Here is a 23125-nt window from a genome sequence, read left to right as displayed (position 1 = left end):
CATAATGGAGGCAAGTATCACCGAGTTCATCACAATTCCTACCAGATCGACACGCGCTTTGTCAGGGAAGCTTACTGTCAGTATTTCTTCTGATTTTATTGTTTTCAATTGTGGAATGTATTGTAGAAGTTTCATTACTGCTATTTAGTATTAGTCCATCCGAATTTCTTGCTATTTTTTCGAATATTACAACCGTGTTTTTTGGTGGTTTTGGTTTTTGCTTCATCCATTTATGATTGGGCCGGTAGTTTCCTTGTTTGTCACTCAAAGGCCATTTCTCCTTTCTTGTTTCGTTTTGTTGTACGTTATTCAGGTTGTGAAATTGCACTTTTTTCTGTAAAGAGCATTCCTTCATTTCTTTTGATTCAGAGTATTTTGCTGTGCATTTTTTTAATTTTTCACTTAGGGTTAAAAAATCTTCTTTACCCACCACCCTAGGATCAATGCATACTTCTTTGGCTTCATATATATTAAAATCCATTATCACTCTTTCCTGTGTTTCATTTGTTTATACATTTCCGTCGTCGTATACCGAGCAATCCAGAAGTTCTTGTATACTTCCATCCTGTGAACTGTCGTCTTCTGAAGATACAGAGACCGTTTGGATCTTTTCTGAGATCAGCTGGGAGTGGGTCTCTACGAGTTTGATACAGGATATGGTGCTGAGCGGCTCATCTTCCACTGTGTCTTTTACATTTCGCAAGAAACTCCTTGACCCGCATATCTTCTTCTTTTCTTTGCTGATCACATTTTTTGTTTTACATGTACTTTTTTGGCCTTTCTTTTGTGTTGTTTGTCTTTACTACTTCTGACTTCTTGTTTGCATTAGGATCAAATATTGGAAAAGCACTTGTTGCCACTTTATCTGCATTTTCCGATAATTTTTCGGCAATCTCAGATGTAGTATTTTGGCTCATTTCATTTTCGGTCTGTGTTGGTTTCGGGGTTAGTCTTACGCTCAGGGGCATAGTGTTGTGTACTCCTTGGTCTCCATGTTCATCGGGCTGTGTTGGTTCAGGTCCGATCACAGATGGAGCACGGTGGACTTCTCTTTGCTCTTCATATGTACATGGTCGCAAGGAGCCCAGTCTTGAGTCGATCCTTTTTGGTTGGGGGGCTAAAGTTGTAATAATTTCTCGAATCCCTTCTAAAAAATAATGTTTATCGGTTTTAGCATCTTGCAATAAATCAATCAATGTTTTTAGGACCACTCCATCCATTTCTTTCTCTCGGCTTCGCTTTTCTTTAATATGGTCCATGACTGATTCCACAGTTTACTGTTCATTAGGGCAATCATTGTCGATTGATCTCGTTGATTTTCATTTAAAGTTTCATAAGGTTTTAGAAAAGGAGCCATAGTTATCAATACAGATGCTATGATTGCTTCCTGTGCCTCTTTTAGCCACCTAGTCTCATTTGTTGTTCCATAAGTGGTGCCATTTTTGCGTCTTTGTAAGGTTATTTCTTTCTTTCTGTTACTCTCATTTGGACTGTACTCTGATGAGGATGAAGAGTTTTCCTCTGATGACGTGGTTTCTTTTGGGCCTTTTTTTTGTGTGTGGTAAAAATGTTTTAATTTGATCTTGTAGTGCTTTTATTTCTGAAGCACGTTGTTTATTTATCTCTCTCTCTTCAAAAGGCTTTTGTCTGTGATTTTCTGGTTCAGACGAGACTTTGGTTGTAATGTTGCTAGTCAAAGATACTTTACTAGCTGTATTTGAGAGATCGCTCAGTATATTTTTGGGAGAATTTTTGGGAGGATTTTTCTCCGGTGAGTGAATTCGGGGGCGTTTGGAGGCCCAGGACTCATTTTGTACTTTTTCTCCACTTTGTTTTGCTGTACTTTCTTTCTGACTTATTTCATATAGACTTTCCTCTGTGTTAATGATCATAGCATTAGATTTCCCTGAAGGTGAATTTACTTTTTGTGTCTATGATCTCCGCTGTGTTTGTTAATAAGTCATCTGTTATTTCAGAAGTCACGTTTCCTACAAGTGGAGTGTCTTTTTCCTTTAGCACAGTTTTTGAAATGGAGCCTTCATGAGCATTTTTAATCAGTTGGGTTTTGCCACTATTTGAGGTTTTGCTCGTTTCCAGAGGGGCAGGTTTCCCATTGAAATGCCATCTTAGAGTACCGATCTCAGATGTAGAGTAACACCTTTTTTTTTAGTCTGTTTCTTCAGTTTTTGTAAACCATAGGTTTCCAAACCTTTCTCTTGATCATCATCTGCGCCAGTATTCATCCTTTTTATACTGGTGTTTTTTTTTTTTTTGAAACTTCAACATGTGTGTTTTCATTTAGTGTTTTGGGCACTTTATTTTTGATCGTTTCATTTGCGAGTGGTGGGGCGAAAGTAACTACCTGATTTCTCTCAGGGTCCAATTGTTGAGCCATGACATGCTTACCACAGAGGCCCGACTGCGTTGGCCTTTCCGTGGATGCATGCTCTTTGATTTGGCTTTCCGCATCTCCAGGCAACAGGGGGTTAACTCTGCTCCCTGTGCGTGCTGCACGCGGAGTCGGCTCAGACTCCTGACAGTCTCCGCCCACATCAGGAAGCGAATCTCTCAGCCCTTCGCCTCCGTGGAGCCCGGCGCTCACTCCCTCCGAGCCGCCCGCCAAGAGGTCGCGGCGGAATACGGAGGCTCAACACCCGCACCCGCTCCACAACTCGATTCCTCTCGCCCGCGGCACGCCGCATGGAGGCTGCCCTCGCCAGCGCTCGCCATCAACTTGGCGTGCGCAGGTGGCTCCTGCACCTCCCCCGTCCCGCCTCCCCCACACACCCATCTCGCTGGTCGCTCCGGTCACCAGCTACAGCCACAACGACTGCGCGCACCTCGTCGCGGAGGGTGCTAGAGTCACGGCGGCAACCACACGCCTCCCCAAGACCCAGCGGCGACCCTCCAGACGCCACACAAGCACCCAACAGCGGTGAGGAGCAGTCACTTGGCGAGATCGGTGAGAACATTTCATTTGTGATCGTCTTACATATTTTATTGGAACATAAGTTTGTTGGCAGTTTCTTACATTGCTTTCCAATGTTTTTTACAGCTGTCTTTGTATTAGCTGGAATGGATGTAGTGACTAATGATGAAATAAAGGGCTGCTTTTCAGCCAGGTCGTCTAATACACGTACCTTGCTCCGTGTTCTTGGATGCAATTCTCCTGATGTTTCGAGGTCCATTTGTTCACACATCGGCGAACACTCGGCAAACACTCCACTACGCTCCGCGTCTGTGGGTGGTTCTTATGGGTTCCAATTGTAGAAACAAAGAACAGACTCCAGAACAGACTCCAGCAGAGAGTATGGGTAACAGGGTTTCTCCTTCTCCTTCTTCACTGCCAAACACTCGGCAAACACTCCGCAGACCACTTTACTAGTCTCTTTAAATTTGCAGACCCAGCACACACTATTTTTCTATAGAGTGTTGGCTGGGTTGCCTAGCTTCCCCCGAGTCAATACACTCATGTAACAGTCCAATGTTACCCTTTCCTACTTTACATGGCTGGTGGCAGTGGTTTAGATCAAGCTAGCATGATTTTTCTCGACCGCTAACAACGGTAGCTAAAGATCGGGTCAGCTATGTTTTTCAATATGGCGCCCCAGACCTATCAGTAAAAACACACTCCGCTCAACATTTTTCGCCATTTTCTTTTAGGAAAGTTCCTTCTTGTGTTTGTCTCTGCGCGCCAAACCAGGTTTGGTCCCTTTGTTCGTTGGCCTTTGGTGGGCTTTAATGCTGAAGCCATCCTCTGGCGCCTGAGTGTCTGGGATGGACAGGTTGTGAGGGAGGTGCGTGGAACTCCCTGTGCTTAGTCTCCTAGGATATCTGAATGTACTCGGGCGTGATTGGCCGGCTGGCTGTCCGGCAAGGACAGCCACCCTGCTGTGTGAGTGACAGCCAGGCTGGAATGAATGGGGGTGGGGGACAACTGTTTGAAAGCAGGTCTATGGACTTGGAAAGCAGAGTCGACCACTGGAACGAAAGAACGGTAGACGAGCTGACGGAAGAGGACTGCTGCAATCCCTGGACGACCTGTGAAGTCCTGCTGCAGGTCCGAATTGCCTGAAACTCCATCGACAAAGAAGCCCTTCAAGTTTAACTTCTTCCCTTGAGTTTGGTGGGAACAACCAACTCGCAAGCCACCTGGACTCTGTACCCTTCCTGGTCGCATTTTCTTCAGAGTGCTGTTGAAAACTGGATAGCCGGGGGGAAGGAAACCAGCTTGTGGACTTGAAGGCACTCACACCTTAAACCAACATTTTGCTAAGCTTTTGGTCTCATCGCTGGGCAGTGCAGGAAACTCCCGACGTCCTCCTTCTTGTCCCCACAACTGAAGCTCAGGAACAGCGAAATCTGCTCAAACTGCCAGGAACAACTGCCTCAGCTACAGCTCTTCTTCATTTTAAAGTTACTGTGCAAACACGGTCCAGAAATCTTTTCGGCCGCAGTGAAAGTTTGTGAAACTTTCCCGATTTCGAAGGCTTGCCCTTCCCTAAACATTCGTCTAACTTTTCGCCTAGCCAAGCCTAAACCATTGACTTTGGCCCAGGCCTATGAACTGAATTGCTGGTTGTAGTTTACTGAAACCATTTGCCCTGCCTATGCAAGTATTGCTGCTGATTCTTATAACCTTGTCTTTTTACCCCTTTGGAAAGTATCTGAAGTGCCATTTTGCTCCCACTTCAGGGGAGCTGAACTTGTTCATTTACTTACTGGTTGTTGTGTATTTGTGATTTATTAGAGTGAGATATTGAGCTGCTTGTGCTAGTGTAATGTTTTCAAACTGACTGTGTAAATAAATATTCTTTTAGCAAGAAACCTTGAGTAAGTGTTTATTTGAATCACTGTATTTGTTGGCCCCTTTTGTGTAACTTGTTCTACTGCTCACTCAACTCTTGAGAGAATTCTGGCTGCTCAGCCATCGCTACCACTTTACTGTGTAGTACAAGCTTGTACCAAAGGTGCAATTGTACTTACACTTGTAGTCTTAATTGTGTGTAGTGTTCCCAAAGGGTACTGCACATGATTCTGCCCAACAATCAGTGGTTCTCAAGGATGATAGGTGTGGGTTAAGGGGAGGCTGCAAGTGTAGTAGGAGCGGAGGTCCCTGCATGTGATGGGCATCAGGATAAAGGAGCACATGGTAGTGACCGCTCCACAGATGAGTGGTTCTCAGTGATGATGGTGTTGGATAAGGGGAGGCTGCAAGTGTAGTAGGAGCAGAGGTCCCTGCATGTGATGGGCATCAGGATAAAGGAGCACATGGTAGTGACCGCTCCACAGATGAGTGGTTCTCAGTGATGATGGTGTTGGATAAGGGGAGGCTGCAAGTGTGTAGTAGGAAACGGCCCTGCATCTGATGGGGATCAGGGATAAAGCGGGACCATTTGGGAGAAACCTCTGCAGGTGAGTGGCTCGCCAGAATGATGGTGGCAGGGTAAGGGGGCCGGGGCTTTGGGACATGGGGCGACAGTGTGGCAGGAGGAAACGGCACTGCATGTGATGGGGATCAGGGATAAAGCAGTACCATTTGGGAGAAACCTCTGCAGGTGAGTGGCTCGCCAGGATGATGGTGGCAGGGTAAGGGGGCCGGGGTTTTGGGACATGCGGTGACCGTGTGGGAGGAGGAAACGGCCCTGCATGTGATGGGGATCGGGGAGGAAGCAGGACCTGGGGAGAAACCTCTGCAGGTGAGTGGCTCGCCAGGATGATGGTGGCAGGGCAAGGGGGCCAGGGCTTTGGGACGTGGGGCAACAGTGTGGCAGGAGGAAACAGCACTGCATGTGATGGGGATCAGGGAGGAAGCAGGACCTGGGGAGAAACCTCTGCAGGTGAGTGGCTCGCCAGGATGATTGTGGCAGGGTAAGGGGGCCGGGGCTTTGGGACATGGGGTGACAGTGTGGCAGGAGGAAGCGGCACTGCATGTGATGGGGATCAGGGATAAAGCAGGACCATTTGGGAGAAACCTCTGCAGGTGAGTGGCTCGCCAGGATGATGGTGTTGGATAAGGGGAGGCTGCAAGTGTATAGTAGGAGACAGCCCTGCATCTGATGGAGATCAGGGATAAAGCAGGACCTGGGGAGAAACCTCTGCAGGTGAGTGGCTCGCCAGGATGATGGTGGCAGGGTAAGGGGGCCGGGGCTTTGGGACATGGGGCGACAGTGTGGCAGGAGGAAACAGCCCTGCATCTGATGGGGATCAGGGATGAAGCAGGACCTGGGGAGAAACCTCTGCAGGCGAGTGGCTCGCCAGGATGATGGTGGCAGGGCAAGGGGGCCGGGGCTTTGGGACATGGGGCGACAGTGTGGCAGGAGGAAACGGCCCTGCATGTGATGGGGATCAGGGATGAAGCGGGACCTGGGGAGAAACCTCTGCAGGCGAGTGGCTCGCCAGGATGATGGTGGCAGGGCAAGGGGGCCGGGGCTTTGGGACATGGGGCGACAGTGTGGCAGAAGGAAACGGCACTGCATCTGATGCGGCACGTGCATACATTTGGGTAAAGACGGTGACACCCTGCAGACTTCTGCGCGGGACTGTGGTGGAAGTAAGAGCCCTGTAAGTGGATCGGTGAGTGATGTTTGGGAGCAATGGGGGGCTATGAGCGCGGGACCCCTGCAGTTGAGGCTTCAGTAGGCGGGCACAGCCCTGCAGTGCAGTCCGAGATCACTTCTTGGCATGACGACAACGATTGCGAAAGTGGATAAGTGATCTCATACATTACTCTGTACTCTGAATTATTAACGCTGTTCACTGCTCTTTGGCCGTGCATTCCGTTCCCCATGTTCTATGCATGGGCCTCCCTCTGCCGCTGGTTTTCCCTTTTCGCCTCCTCTCCCAATGTGGACAGATCCAGGTCTCGCAGCCTTTTGGATGCAAGGAGAGCGGCTCAGCCCAGCAAGCCCCTCGGCCTGCACACCTCCGGCTGATGCTCTCGCCTCTCTGCTGTGATCTGCGCTGGACGCTGCTTCTCGCCATAGCCAACTAGTCTGTATTTGGGGAGAGTGTGTGGCTCTGACCCGGATTAGGAGTCTTGAGTCTTGGGCAGGTTTTCTGTCTTTTCGTGTATTGTGTTGCCCGCACTCTAGCTTCTATTTGGTTGCTTAATGACTTTCTTGGATCTTTTTTTTTATGTTTGTAAGGGATGTATTGGTTTGTACATGGGTTCCCATTTTGTGATGTGCCCCAGAAATGCCAGCTGATGATTCTAGTTGATCTTTGGTGGGAATGATTATTTTTCATTGTATTGCAGATTTTTGGTGTACATTTTAATCTGGCACCAGAGTTTAAACCATGTGTGTTCTGTACATTGGATTGCAGATTGAACGTCCTAGTTCTTCTCTGCCCCCGTGCTTTGGGCAGTGTGTCTGTCTAGAGCAGTGGTCTTCAAACTTTTTTTGGCCAGGGACCCCCTGAGCAAAATTTGGGCAGGTCGGGACCCCCCAGAAATGCCAAATGGACAGTATATATTGCGCGCCGTCACCTGCTCCCATCACAGTCGCTGGGCTCCCTCATCCCACTCCTACCCAGTCCCTGGTCTCTCCCCACCTCATCACACACCCTGGGCTCACCCCAATCTGCTCCCACCACTATCCCATGGTTCCTGCCCTTTGTGCTCCCACCATAGTCCCTGGGTTCCCCCCACCCCGTTCCCAACACAGTCTGATGGCCAGTGGCGGCTGGTGAGTTTTACTATTTCCCCCAAAAATGCCATAGTGACCGAGCATAGTGAGGGAGCCGAACCAATAAAGGGGGGGTCAAGGGGTTTCCCCCTGTGAATTTTTTTAAATAATGGGTTAAAATGTTGCATTGAAGAGCATACTGTTAACAAAAAAATGGGTAAATAGCCAAACAGTTTGCAATTGGTGCTGGGGGGCCCAGGGGGCAGGCATTGCATTTTTTACTGGACATCTATGATAGATGTCCAGTAAAAAGATACCATCCCTGTCCCCTGGGCCTAACACAATCAACATGATTATGTGTGTATGCAAGGCGCTGCACATTCATACAGCAATCACTATCATTCACACGAGCATCCATCACCATTCACTCACCCATAACATAAGCATACACGCATCCATACACAAGTTTAAATAAAAACAATGAACATAAATGTACCTTCTGCATTGCCCTGAGTGTGGGTGCTGAAACGCCCTACTCCAGGCTGCTCTGTCCATATGTGCGAGGAGGCGCAGGAGCTCCCCCTCGGACATACAGACATACAGTGCCCCAACCAGCATTTCCAATGAGCTATGCAATGCTGGTGAAGCAAAACGCCCCAGCACTTGCATGGCTCGGTGAGCATATGCGGCTGGGGAACTAAACTGAACTGTCAAAGGGAAACAGTGTTTCCCTTTGACAGTTCAGCCAGCCCAGGAGCACTCCATCAGCTGGAAAAAGCAGCTGAGGGAGTGCTCACTGTTTCACTGGGCTGGCTCCTTAGCTCCTCCATAATGGGTGAGGGGCTCACTGGGTGGGCGCCCCCTTGCCATTATGGATGAGCCGCCATTTGTCACAATTTACTTACATTTTAACACAAAGCACCCCCTTGGGTACTATTGAAACAGTGGGCCTCATTACAACCCTGGCGGTAGCTGTGCCGGTAAAACCGGCACGGCTGCCTCCTGAGTTGCATCTGGCACCCGCGAATGGGCAACTACCGGGTCATGCCGAGTTAGGCAGACCTGATAATTCCCCTTTCGCGGGTGCCGGCACCGGTAGATCCCCATTCCCATTGAGCCCCAAATGGGCTCAATGGGAATGGGGAGATCCGATGCACCAGCACCATTAATAATGGTGCCGGCGCATCCGACGAGCTGTGCTCGCGGGTGCCGCACGGCCTGCCTGGTCAGACCTGGCGGGTTGTCAGGCACCCGCAAGCACAACTCTTACTATGGCAGTACGGTAGCAACGGTGCCGGTAACTTACCGGCACCGTTGTTACCGTACCGCCATAGTTGTAATGAGGCCCAGTCTGTGACTAAAGGAGTGAATATCCATTTACAACTGCGGGCCACAGTTTCATGCTTCAGCCCGCCCGACCATGTGAGCCACCCCTGCCCATTTCTTCCAATCTAAAAAAAAAAAAAAGAATGTTTTAAAAAAATAATATTTCTTGTTGAGCTCAGGGCCCCCCAGGGATGCACCCGCGGACCCCTGGGGGGTCACGACCCACAGTTTGAATACCGCTGGTCTAGAGAACCGCAGGGGCAGCGTTTCTGCCAGGCCCAATGTCTTGGGTGATGTGCAAAGCCTGTTCCAGGGCCAAGGTTGATGCGCAGGCTGTGTTTTTGGGCAGAGCAAGGGGCTGGGTACAGGTGTAAGGTTCCCTGTGCCGGCTAGGCCACTTTCAGAAGAATTTGGCCGCTCTCCTAACGGTGTCTCGTCTCGTTCTACCCACAGGCCCATGTCCGAGGCTTCCTGGTGAGACGCCGGTTCCTACGCCTGCGCAAGGACTACGAGTGTGTTGTGCAGGACATCGAGGGCAGCCTGGATGGTCTGCGATGGAGTGGTCACTTTATTCCCAGACCTGGCTTCTGCAGAGCAGTAAGTTGGCACCTTCACCTTGGCATGTTTGGGTTCAGGCCCTGTTTTCACAGCATAGGTACGCACTGAACTAAGCTACAGTCTGGCCTCAGGCCTCCATAGGGGGGGTTGCGTCAGGCAGCGTACTTTACTATTCCGCCAATATCGGCTGAGGCCCAATAACAGTCATTCTAAATGAAATTCCAAGTTTAATAGGTACCTTTAAAAATAAATGAACGCTTATTAAAAGCCACAAACACTCAGTACTAATGTGTGTATTATTCCAGCTATAAGTGTCAGCACAGCTTTTTATAATGAATGTTAGACGATAACACGTTTGGCAACAGTTTGGCTGTAATTTGTAAAATTGCATACTCTGGACTAATGTTGTTTTTCTATATAGATAGATAGTATCACCTGGTGATTTGGACTGTGCTAACTGACGCAGCTTTATGTGACTTGAACTTGACCATATGGAAGTATTTGGCCAAAGGAGAGGACCTGTCTTCTGGCCTGAATGTTTGCTGAATAACCCTCACTCTTAAAATCATGTGTCGCTTGGCAGTAAAATCTACTTTGCATGTAAACAACATAGAGTTGATTGAAACTGCCAATCCCGCTCTCCACTGAGGGCTGTTCTTCGTTCATCTGGTCATCCGGATTCTATGCGTATCTTCTTAAAATATAAAGATGCCCGCCTGTGCCGGTGGCATCTCCCCCGAAAAGTGTTTGTATTTATTGAAGAACAGGGAGTCATTTCAAACCGAAATTACTTCTAAAAAAAAAAACGGGGTGTCATTTCAAACGGAAATGACTTCTAACGGAGAGTGGAGCAGTCCTAGAGTAGGGTGCCTTCACATAAGCTTAAAGGTATGGCTTTTTTGTAGTCCAACTAGTGTTATGGGCGACTCCTTAATTGTCCTCTTACATTGAGCAACTGCAAAATCAAGGTTTGCTTACTTTGATTACCATAAGAATTGTCGCAATTCAACGGGGTCAACGGTATAAAAGCCCTAAACCGTTAAACATTGAATCACAAAATAAGAATGACTCCGTAATTATTGCGCCAACATTTTCACAGTTGATTTGGTTTTATTATGGAACAAATATTAATGTTATTCAGTTTGATCCAACTTGGTTCATTATAATTATATTGCAAGCCCCAATGAGACACGTGTTTCGGCTTAAAAAAAAAAGCCTTTTTCAAATCTGGGCTAATTTAAAGTGCCCACCAATTCATGGTTCCCCCAAACACATTAATAAGTAGAACATTATACATCAATTAAGAAAATTCATAAAAATGAGACAGAGAATAAGGATGGGTACAAGGGAGGAAAACATGGGTGGTAGAACAAAATAAATTTAAATGCAATTATTCATGCACAAGTATGGACCGGAAGGTAGAAAAAGAGGAAAGAAGGAACAACAATCCAAATCCAAAATGCATAGTGGACAAGAAAAAATTAGGTAAATCCAAAAACATAAAACATTGAAACAAAAATAAAACAAAATGAAGTAAAGTGAGAGAAAAAACATTCTATTAGTAATCTATGCCAAATAATGCCTTCTTAAATTAAGGTTGAGTATTATTATAAGTAACGGGTGACTTACCCCGGTTGTATACGAAGTATGTATATTCGCTCAATGCGGTTGTTATGAATTCTTTATTGGGTTAAATCCCAAACTTTCTTCCTGCCAAATTGTATTAAAAGAAATGATCACTGACCCTTGGTCTAGGCCGAATATGATTATCAATTGAATATATTAAATGATTAGCCTGCCGTGGATTCCATGGTCATTAGTTGTATCATCATAAGTCTGCGATCTTGCACTCGTGATCCGCTCGATCGTGTACACATTATACAAGGTCAATTGAAAGAACACACAACTTAGTAATAATTTCAGCCTCATAATAGGTTTATGGTATTACTACGAGCAAAAAGGCAGTACAATTTGCTTACCTCGAACAGATCCTAGTCTCCCGCGTTGGCTCCGAAATCGTTGTATTGGACGCCGTCGCCATCTTGGAAACCATAGTTAAAGCGGTTTCCATGGCGACCCGGTGTCCCTCTGCCATTTTGGTTACTAAGTTACTCACGCGTTGCCATATCAACCCCGTGTTGATGGCCAATGTACTTTATGACTGCTCGATTGCGTGCAATTATTACAAATCGGTATCACTAGTAAATGTAATAGCTGGTTTAATAATCTTGACTCGTGCAGGTCCATTGTATTCAATCGGGTCAAACGAACAGGGACGCCTTGATCATCGTTTAGGACGCCGTCGCCATCTTGGAAACCGCTATAGTTGTAGCGGTTTCTATGGCGACCCGGCGTCCCTCCGCCATTTTGGTTACTTAGTTACTCACGCGTTGCCATATCCACCCTGTGTTCATGGCCAATGTACTTAATGACTGCTCGATTACGTGCAATTATTCAGAATTGGTATCATTAGTAAAAGTGATAGCTGGTTTACTAATAATGACTCGTGCAAGTCCACTATATTTAACCGTGTCAAACGAATAGGGACGCCTAGATCATTGTTGCAAATATTGTTTTTATAAAACTTACTTTAGCTGTGCTGCGATTTATTTCAATTTTAAGTCGCTCAATTGTATCTCATATTATGATAATCATTCAGTAAGTGTTGGTCTCTATTTATCCTTTTTATTATGTGAAAAAATGTGCATATTCTTCTGATTCTGAATATTCCAGGCAGCACACTATGACGTGTTGCCAGCTGATGATAATCTCTATTCCACACAATATTATATAGCTTAAGCTTGCTCACAAAACTCTGGTCCACTCCCAGAGTTCCATAAATTACTCCTAATGACAACATGATTATACAGGCAGGTTTAGTAATTACTTGCACTATTTTATGAAAATGTGCATATTTTAAATGTGTCTAAATAAAAAAGACACAACAGAAAATACTTGCAGTTGGTATAAACACAAACCCACATTAACATAGTCTAGTAACAATTAATTAAATACAGCTTATTAACTAATATAATTCCATATTAGTATCCCACACTTAGAGAAACGATGCCATCTCATTATCTGTGTTTAGCCCTGTTACTGTAACATTGAAGTAACAGATAAGTCCGTCTTGCTTCCGCTTGTCTTAATGCTTTTGTTCTGTCACCACCTGTTACGTACAAAATGATCAAGTACCACGAGGTCTTTGCATTCTCATATTTCCTAAACACGTGTCTCATTGGGGCTTGCAATATAATTATAACGAACCAAGTTGGATCAAATTGAAAAACATTAATATTTGTTCCATAATAAAACCAAATCAACTGTGAAACTTTTGGCGCAATAATTAGAGTCATTCTTATTTTGTGACCCAATGCCTTCACATAAGGGCTCTTTCATTTAGTAACATATAACAGGTAGTGAAGGGGGAAGAGCGGGTACATGTAGCAGTGACAGGGATTTAAAGACTTAATATTGATAGCTTGTGATCAGTCTTTACACATTTACGAATAACCTTTGGCACAACCAAACTTCTTATTTCTTATCTCCTTTTTTATTGTTCCACTATTCTCTTTGGTCTTCCAGTTCCTCGTTTGGCTCCACTTGAGTCTGTTTCTAATGCTTCGGTTCGTCTCTTGTCTTCATTATCCCCTCGCGATTCTATTTCTCAATCTCTGTCCTCGCTTGGTTGGCTCTCCTTCTACTCTCGTCTCCAATTTAACTTTCTTTGCATTGTGTTTATATCCCTCCATGGTCTTGCTCCTAGTTATTGGTCATCTTTGATATCTTTCTATTCTCCTGCTCGTTCACTTCGTTCTCAATTTCTATTATCATCCCTCGTCCTCCATGTGTCCAATCATGATTTCGTTCCTTTTCCCTTCTTGCCCCATTACACTGGAATTCTCTTCCTCACTCTCTTTTTCTGTTACCTCTTAGTCTTTATTCTGCACTCCCTTGAAAAACCATCTTCTTCAGTCCTAAATCTCAGCTTCTACGTTTGGTATAGTTCTGCATTGTGTTGTACTGTAACTTCTTTTTTGTACAGCACTTGGTAACGCGCATTATAAATGTCAAATACATATTCTACTCCTGGGGGCAGAATGCAGGGCAGTTGTTTAGATGGTAGGATTTGAGGGGACTCCTTCCATCCCTAGCAGGTGGAGTTTGAGCTGCGTTTTGAAGATTTCCACTGAAGAGATGGCTTTGATGGCCACAGTGAGGGTGGCATTCTGATGCAGTGGGGCAAGTGGGCAAAAGCGGGAGGCGGCACAGTGGGGCGTGCAGTTTGTGAAGAGTAGAGTGTTTGAGAGAGCGGGTGGAGTGAGATGCAGTCAGCTAGGGAGTACAGGGGAAGACGCATGGATTTGTTGATGGGGATTGTGGCATGGAGAGCCCTCCAGCGTGGCAATGGTAAGTTGAAAGCGGTGTGTGCCATAAAGTTGAGGACTTTGACGGGAGCAAGGCAAGAAGTAGGCTCACACGGTAGTTCAGTTTCTTGAGCACAAGACTAGTGTGGTGCTTCAGTTTAGTGGTGCATGAGATGTGGGTATATTTTTTTTAATGCTTAGTGGGTTGGCCCTGGCCTTAATGATCACTGTCGCAGCCTCCCCAGGTTCTGAGCCATGGTTGAGGGAGGGGGGGGGGAGGAGTATTTCAGTTGGGAGGAAGATGGGACAGGCTAGAATGGGGATGGCTTTGGAGTCCTGGAGACAAGACTTCCATCGTTGAGCCTGCGAGCGCATAGTGCCATCAAGTGCAGAGGGTGATTGGGCAGTTGGTTAAGGGTTCAGTGATTACAGTTGTGAAGGAGAAGAATATCCGAGTATTGTCAGCAAAGAGGTGATTCCAAAGTAGCAATTGAGTGTACTGATGCACGAAGTGTATAGGGTGAAGAGAAGTGGGCCCAGGACTGATTCTTGAGGGATACCCACAGGAAGGGGTGTTTGGTGGAGCTGCTTGAGCCCGAAAGATGTGAAGGAGCAGGCCGAGAGCTAGGAGGACAACGGTCAAATTACAGCGTCCTTAAATATAAGGAAGGAAATAGTTTAATGGGGGGAGGGATTGCCCACAGTGTCAAAGCAGCTGAAGGCTCTAGAAGAATTGGAATTGAGGAGCGATGCCCGTTGAGCACAGTGTTGGCAATGTGGGTGAGAGAAGTCTCTGTAGACTGTTTGCCCCAGAATCCAGATTGGAGGGGGTGTGCAAGTGATTTTACCTCAAGATAGTTCATTACGCTTTTGAAGACGACCCTCTTGACAGGTCTGTAGAATGAGAGATTGTTGGGACGGAACTTGGTTTCTTTAGGAGAGGTCTGACTGTAGTTGTGTTGTGACAGGCGGTGCAACAGAAGTTGAAAAGGGTGGAGAGGGGACCAGAGGAAGTTCCTTAACAATTGATGCTTCAAAGTAGTTAACTGAACCGCACAATCGGTTGTAAGAGTAAAGGACGAGTTTAAGTTCTGTGATAGAGAGGATAGTGTTGGGATGAGGTGAGACCGAGGGGGGGGGATAGGAGAGATGGAGGGGTGGACATTGTGTCCTATATTTTGGTGATTATAGTGGAGAATAGGAGGCAAAGTTATCACTAGTCAGATTGTAGGGGGGAAGAGGTGAACCAAGGAGTTCTTTAGGGAGAGGCCATGGTCTGGAGGGTGTGAGCGAGGAGACCACTAAAATTAGTGCAAAAGGACGATTTGATTGTGGTGCGGTCCATATCGCGTCCTTATAGGCAGCAAGAAAAATTAGATTCGTCTTCATGCCAGTGGCATGAGCAATGACAAATGGTTGTCCACAGCAGCTGGAGGGATGGGAAGATGCGTGGTTGTGGGAGCATTAAAGGAGCATGCGGGGTAGTGATCATTGAAGGGGGTGGACAACGTAAACTTGAAATCCGTAAAGGTGAGAACAATTGAATGAGGAAGTAGAGGACAGGGAGCATGTGTGAGATGTTGCCATGGTGGAAGTAGGGGGACATGGAGTCTAACTTGAATTTACATTTGGAGAGAAATGGAGATGGCCACGGGAATGTGTGGTCGGAGTGGGAGGGGCCAATTTTGGGACCAGTGAAGACCAGGGTGAAAGATGGGAATGTGAGATCGCAAGAGTTTCCTTAGACGTGGGTTGTAAGGTTATGATTATTGACTATAGAGTTGTCGGAGTAAGTGGAGTCAAGTTGGAGCTGTTGGGCATTGGTCATATTGGAGAAGTTTAGGTCGCCCATTATGGCAGCAGGTACATCATCTAGGAGCATTTCAAGTAAGAGGCCAAGATCGGAGAAGATGGTAGATGAGGAGGTTAGAAAGAAGAGTGGGAGCAAGTAATTAAATCGAGCAATGCTCAAATGAGGAAGGGGGGAAGGCAGTGAGAGGAAGGGATGCCAATGGGGTGTCTCTGCTAATCATGAGACCAACACCCTTTTCACGAGACGGGAGCGTCGGCGAGTGAAAGGCAAAGTTGTGTGAAGGGCTGCTAGGGTGGTGGTGTCATGGCCATCGTCGAGAGTTTGGAGTGTTTGGAATTGAAATCATTAGGATTTTTTGCAGATGGACTCTTCATGCCAGAGTCCCAGGTGCGGTCGGCTGCAGCCATGGGAGATATAGTAAAAGAACTCGGGAGGATAGCTCAGCGGAAAGTGCTCGCCTTAGAAGCAAGGTAGCCATTGGAAAGGTTGTAACTGGGGCCACAGGGTCCCCAGTGACTCAAATACAATTCAAAAGGTGCAGGTGATTTATGCATTTGTCAGTTCAAAAGTGATCTCACAGATGTAGGAAGTTTGACCTGCGGGATATGTGTAGATGTACAACTGTATGGAGGACAAATGGGTGCCCCTAGCACCTAACTAAGCCAAACTGAACGGGCTCTGGGCTTTCATGCCACAGGTTGTGAAGCCCAGGGCTTGCCTAATGTTGGCCCTCTTGGTTATGCCCTTCCCATCAAGGATTCAGCTGATGCAGGTGAGGAGGGAGGGAGGGTGGGATCTCTGTGCTCCACCCAGGGCAGATTTTACCTTCTCCCAGATTGGCCACCATCTCTGTTATTCAATGAGCTGTTATAGTGAATTGGATTTCCCCGGTAGTAGGCGGGGAGCGGGCCGGTGCTCAACCCCTCTGTTTATCCTCCTCGGCTCCTCTGCAGCTCCTAACTAGGCCCTGGGTGATGATGCTGGTGAGGAGGGAGGGCGGGATCTGTAGAAGCTGGTGGGTCTAGCAACCGCTGAGACGAGCTTGGCTTGGAGAGATTAAAACTGCTCCCAGCCTTAGGCCCAAAAACGGATGAAGAAATCCATCTAAAGAAGCAATAATGGAGTGCACGATTTGCAAAAAGAACAGTTTTAATACATGCAAATTACGGCCAGGAAGGTCATTCAGCTCTGTGGAGTTGAAACTCTACCGTTCCGCCCACTTTAAGTGACACTATTTAAGGGAAAACAAACCCAAAATTAGAATAAGTTACAAATATCAAGTACATGTTAATCCCACTTTCCCCATTGGCACGCGCCTATTGACAAATATAAACACAATATACATTTAGATCCTAACGGTTAGTCCATTACCCGTGACCATCCTAAGTATAGCCCCCTACGAATGACCTAATTGTGCAGTCAGCAGAAAATGCTTCATCCTGATTGGACAAAGTTATACATGTAACATTTACTAAAATATCATTCCCTCATTGGACAAGACCAGTTCATATCACTTCTGATGTGCAGTCCCACCGAAACGGCCGAATCATGTAGTAGGTGTGTACCGTGAAGTCAACCCACTAGACACAACAATATCCTCTCCCAGGAGCTCAGTCAGTTTGACAATCCCAGCAGTTCTCAGGCTTGTAGTGGTATACTTCTGCAACACTTGTTGTTATCCCTAGCACAAATTCTTCCGTCTATCTCTTGGGAACCCGGTGGCTTAATAACAAACATAACTGAGGCTCCACTCCTTGGAAATTAATTTCTCATATGGATTCGTGCTACCAAGCCATCCAATTGCAGACCCAGTTTTATCATCACTCCCTAGGGAGCAGTATGACCACAATCTAGTTCTGACATTTTGGCAATGCCTTCATCCAAGGCTCCATTCCCACCAAATATAGCTTTTGCAACGATTGTATTTTATGAATGGTTAACACAAACCGTTATTCTACATTTTACTTAAAGCTTCCTGTGATCAGCTAAGCCTTGCAACAATAGTTAATGTGTGCTGCACCTCACCCTTCCTCGCGGTCCTTTGCATGCTGAAATCTTGTTGGGGGACGCAGGAATAAAGTTTAAGTGGAAAGACAGAGGCTCCGAACTGCGGCCTCGTCCTTTAATAACAGAAATCTACACACTTTGAGGCCTAGTTCAAAATGCAGGACCCTGGCTATTGTGTCAAGAGGCCCTTATGGTAATAGAAACCAGTAACAACTTCTTTGCTGCCTATTATTCCACCATCATTTGCTTGGTAGCCTAGTGGTCTCTCGGATGTGGCAAACTTTCTATTTGACCTAAATCACTGCGACAAATGACCGAAGCACTAACACTAAAAATGACGAACTTTCCATGCTAATAGAACTTCTGACGGTTGTACGTTCCTACACGTTTTGTGCGCTGCACCTGCATTCCAACATTTGACAATGGTGCTCCTTCATCACGGGGCACAAGGCACAAGAAAAAAGGAATAGACAACCAAAACTAGACAACCAGAACTAGTGCAGCCTTCAGAAACCTGCCAAACTCAAGGTCAACTACCAGACCTCTGGGTGGGAATGTCTGAGCTACAGACCAACCTGATTTCATTCTGCTGGTGGATATTTACTGTGGGTCAAGGCCACCTAGTTACACCCCTCGGGTGGAGGGTCTGCGGGGCACAGTCCATCCTGATTGTTGCCTGCTGAGTATGGTGTGGGTGTGGGGGGTGGTTCAAACCCATTTGATTGTAAGCCTCTGGCTGGAGTGTTCAAACCCATTCCTACTTCAGTCTGAAGATGAAAGTTGCTGTCGGACAAGATAATCTTGTTTCAGACTTCAGAGCCTGTAGCCCAGTCCCCCCGCCCCCTTGACTTCCCTTTGGGGGAATTGATTCTGGCAAGTCCTCCTGGTTACAAATCTTTGGGCAAAGTGCCTGTGGACCAGAGGCCACCCTATGTTCAGCCTGCAGAGCTAAGTATTTAGCCCACCTTCAGCCTTCTCAGTGGAGTGTTTGGGGCAGACCCATCCTGTCATCAGCCTGCAGAAAGAATGGACTGTTGACCATGGTGGAGTGCCTGTGGCCCAGATGCCATCCTGTAGAGGTAAGTGTTTAGCCCATCTTGCTATTGTCCTCTGGGTGAAGTGTGTGGGTCAGAACCCCTCTAGTCTCAACCCCGCAGAGAGAAGTGACTCTTGAACAAGCTCACCTGGTTATAGACCTTTGGCTCGAGTGCTTGTGGGCAGGATGCCATTCTGACTTCAGCCTGTAGATTGAAGTGACTGGGCCAAACTCGCCTGTTGGCAGACCTTGGGGCAGAGTGCCTGTGAGTAAGAAGCCACCCCGTCTTCATCCTACAGAGGGAAGTGACTTGACTATGGGTCATCCTAGCATTCGAGTATCGGCGGAAGATGCAGGTCTTGGATCTGCCTGTTCAGTCTTTTCCTTCTGCCTTCCATAAACCTCTTCATTATGGGTGAACCACCCTTGTAGGATTTAGTAATAAGTGTTCGCAGGATTCCTCTTGACTCTCTCTCAATGGGTTGAATTCATGGGTGGGTGGACGGGGCGGTAGCCCAAAACTTTTCTTGTCTCACCCGCATCTTTGCTTTTCCTTAAACAAGATTTTGTTTTTCTCTAGCGCAAAGGATGGCCTTTAAATGAGCAGGAACTGTTCTTGGAGGTTTGTGACCGCCCCGACGGTGTGCAAGACCAACTCTTGGCTCAGAAGGAGGAACCAGAAAAAGATGTGCCAAGGGACAGAGACATGTTGTGTCAGCATGGGACCAAAGAGAGGTCCGTGCTGGAAAAGGACGGTGGTGCAGCCAGATTAGATGATCGGGGAGAAGCCGGATCCTGTGGGCAGCGGCTTAGCCATGCCAGTGCAGCTGGAGAGCAAGTAGACTGGATTCACTGCAGCACTGGAAGCTCCGTCTGGACCAGCAGCTTTTCAGAGCCTGGACAAAGTGCAGCCCTCAAAGGTAAGGCCCGGTTTCTTTTCTACAGAGCCTGCCTGAGCAGGTTATTGCCAAACCAAAGACTCGCATGTAAACGCAGGGGCAGAGCCGGCCTCACAAGTCGGGGGTTGGCTGCAGGACAGGTTTGAAAGCTGGTCTTGAGTAGGGCCCTTAACCCATTGCGCGGTCATCTAAAAGCTGAGTCCGGTTCATCATCGGGGGAGGGTATATTGATATCACCTGATAACGAAGCTAAAGGCTTAAAATCTGAGCTCAACTTTTAGATGCCACGCCTCCAATGATTAGCATTTCCCTTTGGAGCAGAATATCCTCTGAATAGGGATAAAAGATGCAGGGCTTTATTGATATTGCCTGGGCGCAGTGTTGTCCTCTGCTACTGTTCCTTTGCTGCTGCCGCCACGTGAATGAATTTTTCAATGTAAACTCTGCTCTCCCGGGTGGTCATTGATGTGATCATCCCTTGGTAGCACCCCTTGGAAGCCCGGGCTGCGCATCTTGCCAGAGTGCTGCCTTCCACCTGAAACCTTATCGAAGTGGGCGGTAGTAAGCCCTCCCTAGACGGGGGTTGGTGCTGCCCCTGTTTCTTGCCCGAGCGCGGTCGACCCCATGACCTGGGCAGTTCCAAACCGCCCTGAACTCCGGTTTCTGTTGCTATGGGCATCGCGTTCAGTCCGGTGCATTCCTGCCTCCAGATATGTGTTCCACAGCTGAGATCTTTGATTTGCTTGAAAGCCCTGCTGGGGAACTCTGGTGTGTGCTTTTGCAGACTGTTTTGCTGGGTGTGATAGGCCAGACGCGGGTGCCCTGTGCATGTTCCCAGGAGAACTCTGCGCCTAATCCAGACTGTACATAAGTCAGCTGGCCGCTGCATCTTGAGTTTGTCACTGTGGGCATGTCCCGCAAGGTCTCCGGCTCTTTCTTACTTCCAGTGGATAGTCTGTACATGAGGTAGAGCTCGAAATAAAGAAATGACAAAAATGAGCTAAAAGTAGCTCCTGGGTGTAGAGCAGGAGCTACTTCTCGAGAAAAAGGAGCTGCAAGTCGGTTATAATGTAACTGATTCCATCAAGTACAGTTAGCACATTGGTGACGGCTAGAAACAACGTGTCAAATGGAGTAATGCAAAAAAGAAAGGAAAACGTTTTAATCCAGGGAATGAATGGCCATCTGTGCGTGATCAGAATTTATAGTAATCTTGTTGCTTCTAAAGAGCACTCAAGGTGACTTGTAACTCATAGTGCCCAGTGTTACATGGTTTAAAAATTTAATTATTTGGTATTTATATAGCGCTCTATATATCATTGGTATGACCTCAAAGCGCTGGTGGGTTGAACGCCTTCTGGGACCGTGGTCCAGGTCAGTTGCGAGAGTAAGGTGGCATAGGGTGCATGGGTGCACCGATTATGTGTGCAGCTGAAGCGATAGCCTGATGGTAGCTGCATCCTAGCATTCAGTGTGGTGGTATCAGTAAAATGGATGCAGTCTGGGCGAAGGTCACCAGGATTGGGATTTGGTTTAGGCCGAATTCAAGGGGTATAGCTGCGTTCTAATTGTATGTTGGTGTAGAGAGGAGTGAGCGTGCGATATGTGAGGTCAGTGTATGGGAGAAGGGCTTGAGCTCGCTGTTCTGAATTAATGGTTTGCGATTGCAGCGTTTAGAGTAAACTTATTTGTGATTTAGTAGCAGCATTATGTGACGTTATTGCCCAGGACTTTCAGAACGTTTGTCATCAGGTAGCACGGTCTCTCAGTCTTAGATGGTTAGATTCGGCATTATGGAAAGAGTCCGGTTTTTAGAACTTTGCGGAAGGCCATGTAGTTATGGGTGGGGAGCGAGTTCCACAGAGTAGGGGCTAAGGTTGAAAAGGCGGATCCACCGATCCCGGCAAAATTAGAGGATGGAATCGCTAGAAAGAGGGCAATGCTTGATCTTAGAGTGCGAGATGGGAGGTAGGGGTTTATCTTATTTTGTAGGTACGTTGGGCCGGTCTTGTGCACTGCTCGGTGGGTAATGCATAGGGTTTTGAAGGTGGCCTTTCGTCCGACTGGGAGCCAGTGGAGGGTTCGAAGAGTGGGAGAGAGATCTGGTCTGTGTCCCAGGGCGAGGTGGAGTTTGGGGAAAGCGTTTTGGGCTCTTTGTAGCTTGTTGAATTACTATGCATGTGCTCTCGGGTATAAGGAGTTGGCATAGTCCAGTCTCGACATAACAATAGACATAGCAGCGGTGAGCCTATTTGGGTAGGAGAGGTAGGGAAAAATGCGTCTTAGAAGTTTGAAGTGATAGTGACAGCATTTTGCAACATTATTGATCTGACGGGAGAGGGTTACGCCTATGTCCATAGTGCAGCCTAGGTTTTTGACTATAGAGAGAGGGGGCGGGGTGGGCCAAGGGAGCAGTTGTGGGAGAAGGGCGGTATTGCTGCACACTATGATTTCGGTTTTATCTGGGTTCAAAAGGAGGTGGTTACAAGTCATCCATAGCTTAATATCACAGAGACAAGCCTGACCATCATTATGTGGGTTGGTGCTAGTCTTGAGGATTCTTAGGATAATTTGGGTATCGTCTGCGTAGTTGTAACAAGGGAGGTTGCGCGCGCGGATGATTCCTGGTAGAGTGGTCAGATAGAGGTTGAAGAGGAGAGAGAGAGAGGCATACACCTTGGGGTAATCCAGTGTTGACAGGGCGAGCAGATGAGACAAAAGGGGGAAGGAAGACGGTTTGTTTCCTGTTGCTGAGGAATGAGGCAATCAATTTGAGTGCCGAGCCACGGATTTCTAGGGAGTGGAGGTGATCAAGGAGGATTGAATGGTTAACGGTGTCGAAGGCAGCAGAGAGATCAGTGTATTAGTGCTGCGCAACCCTCAGTCTCCCGTGACCTTCAGATCATCCCAGATCAAGATCAGAGTGGTTTCTGTTCCATGTCAAGGTCTGAAGCCTGATTGTGTGGGGTCAAGGAGATTGTTTCATTCTACAAAACAGTTTATCTGGGATTATGCGGTCCGGTCAATTAGTTTCGCTAGAAATCTGGTGTTGGAAATCGGTCAGTAGTTCTTTGGTTCAAGTGGGTCGAGGGATGCCTTTTTTAGAAGTGGTTTGATGTGCGCTGTTTTAAAGGCTTCTGGGAAGAGGCCAGAGGTGAGGGAGTAGTTTAGTTTGCCGTTTACATGTTCTCCTGTGCAGGTAGAGGAGAATATTTCTTTCAGAACAGAGGTGGGGCAAGGGTTGGGGGGGAGGGTGATCCGGAGGGTCTGCTGGCTGTTAGTAAGTCAAGGAACTCGTCTCTGGAGATGGGGTTTGAAAGAATCGAAGGTTGGTCGAGTGGGCGTCGGGTCATTGGGATCAGGATGGGTCAGTTTACGGTAGGGTAGGGTTTCGGCATGGACAATTTGGAGTGAAGGGTTTCAGTCCTGTCAAGTGCGACGTTGCAGAGATGTAGTGAGAGGGAGTCGCAGAGTGATTGTGTGGGAGTGGA

General features: G+C 47.1%; 1 protein-coding gene across 3 annotated transcripts in view; it reads left to right on the top strand.

The window, feature by feature from the left end:
* The window catches only part of IQCC (IQ motif containing C), a 114082-nt gene that overhangs the window by 47285 nt on the left and 43672 nt on the right, over positions 1 to 23125 (top strand). For 2 of the 3 annotated variants that reach the window (XM_069622486.1, XM_069622485.1), the window contains exons 2-3: positions 9408 to 9551; positions 19316 to 19655. In XM_069622486.1, the coding sequence (XP_069478587.1) occupies positions 9408 to 9551; positions 19316 to 19655 (484 nt within the window). The remainder of the gene's footprint in view (positions 1 to 9407; positions 9552 to 19315; positions 19656 to 23125) is intronic. The other variant, XM_069622487.1, reaches the window with a different exon arrangement.

Source organism: Ambystoma mexicanum, chromosome 11 (assembly GCF_040938575.1).
Source record: "Ambystoma mexicanum isolate Mex_15411 chromosome 11, UKY_AmexF1_1, whole genome shotgun sequence".
NCBI lineage: Eukaryota > Metazoa > Chordata > Amphibia > Caudata > Ambystomatidae > Ambystoma > Ambystoma mexicanum.
Note: the sequence above shows the minus strand (reverse complement) of the source record. Positions and strands in the feature narration are given on the sequence as shown.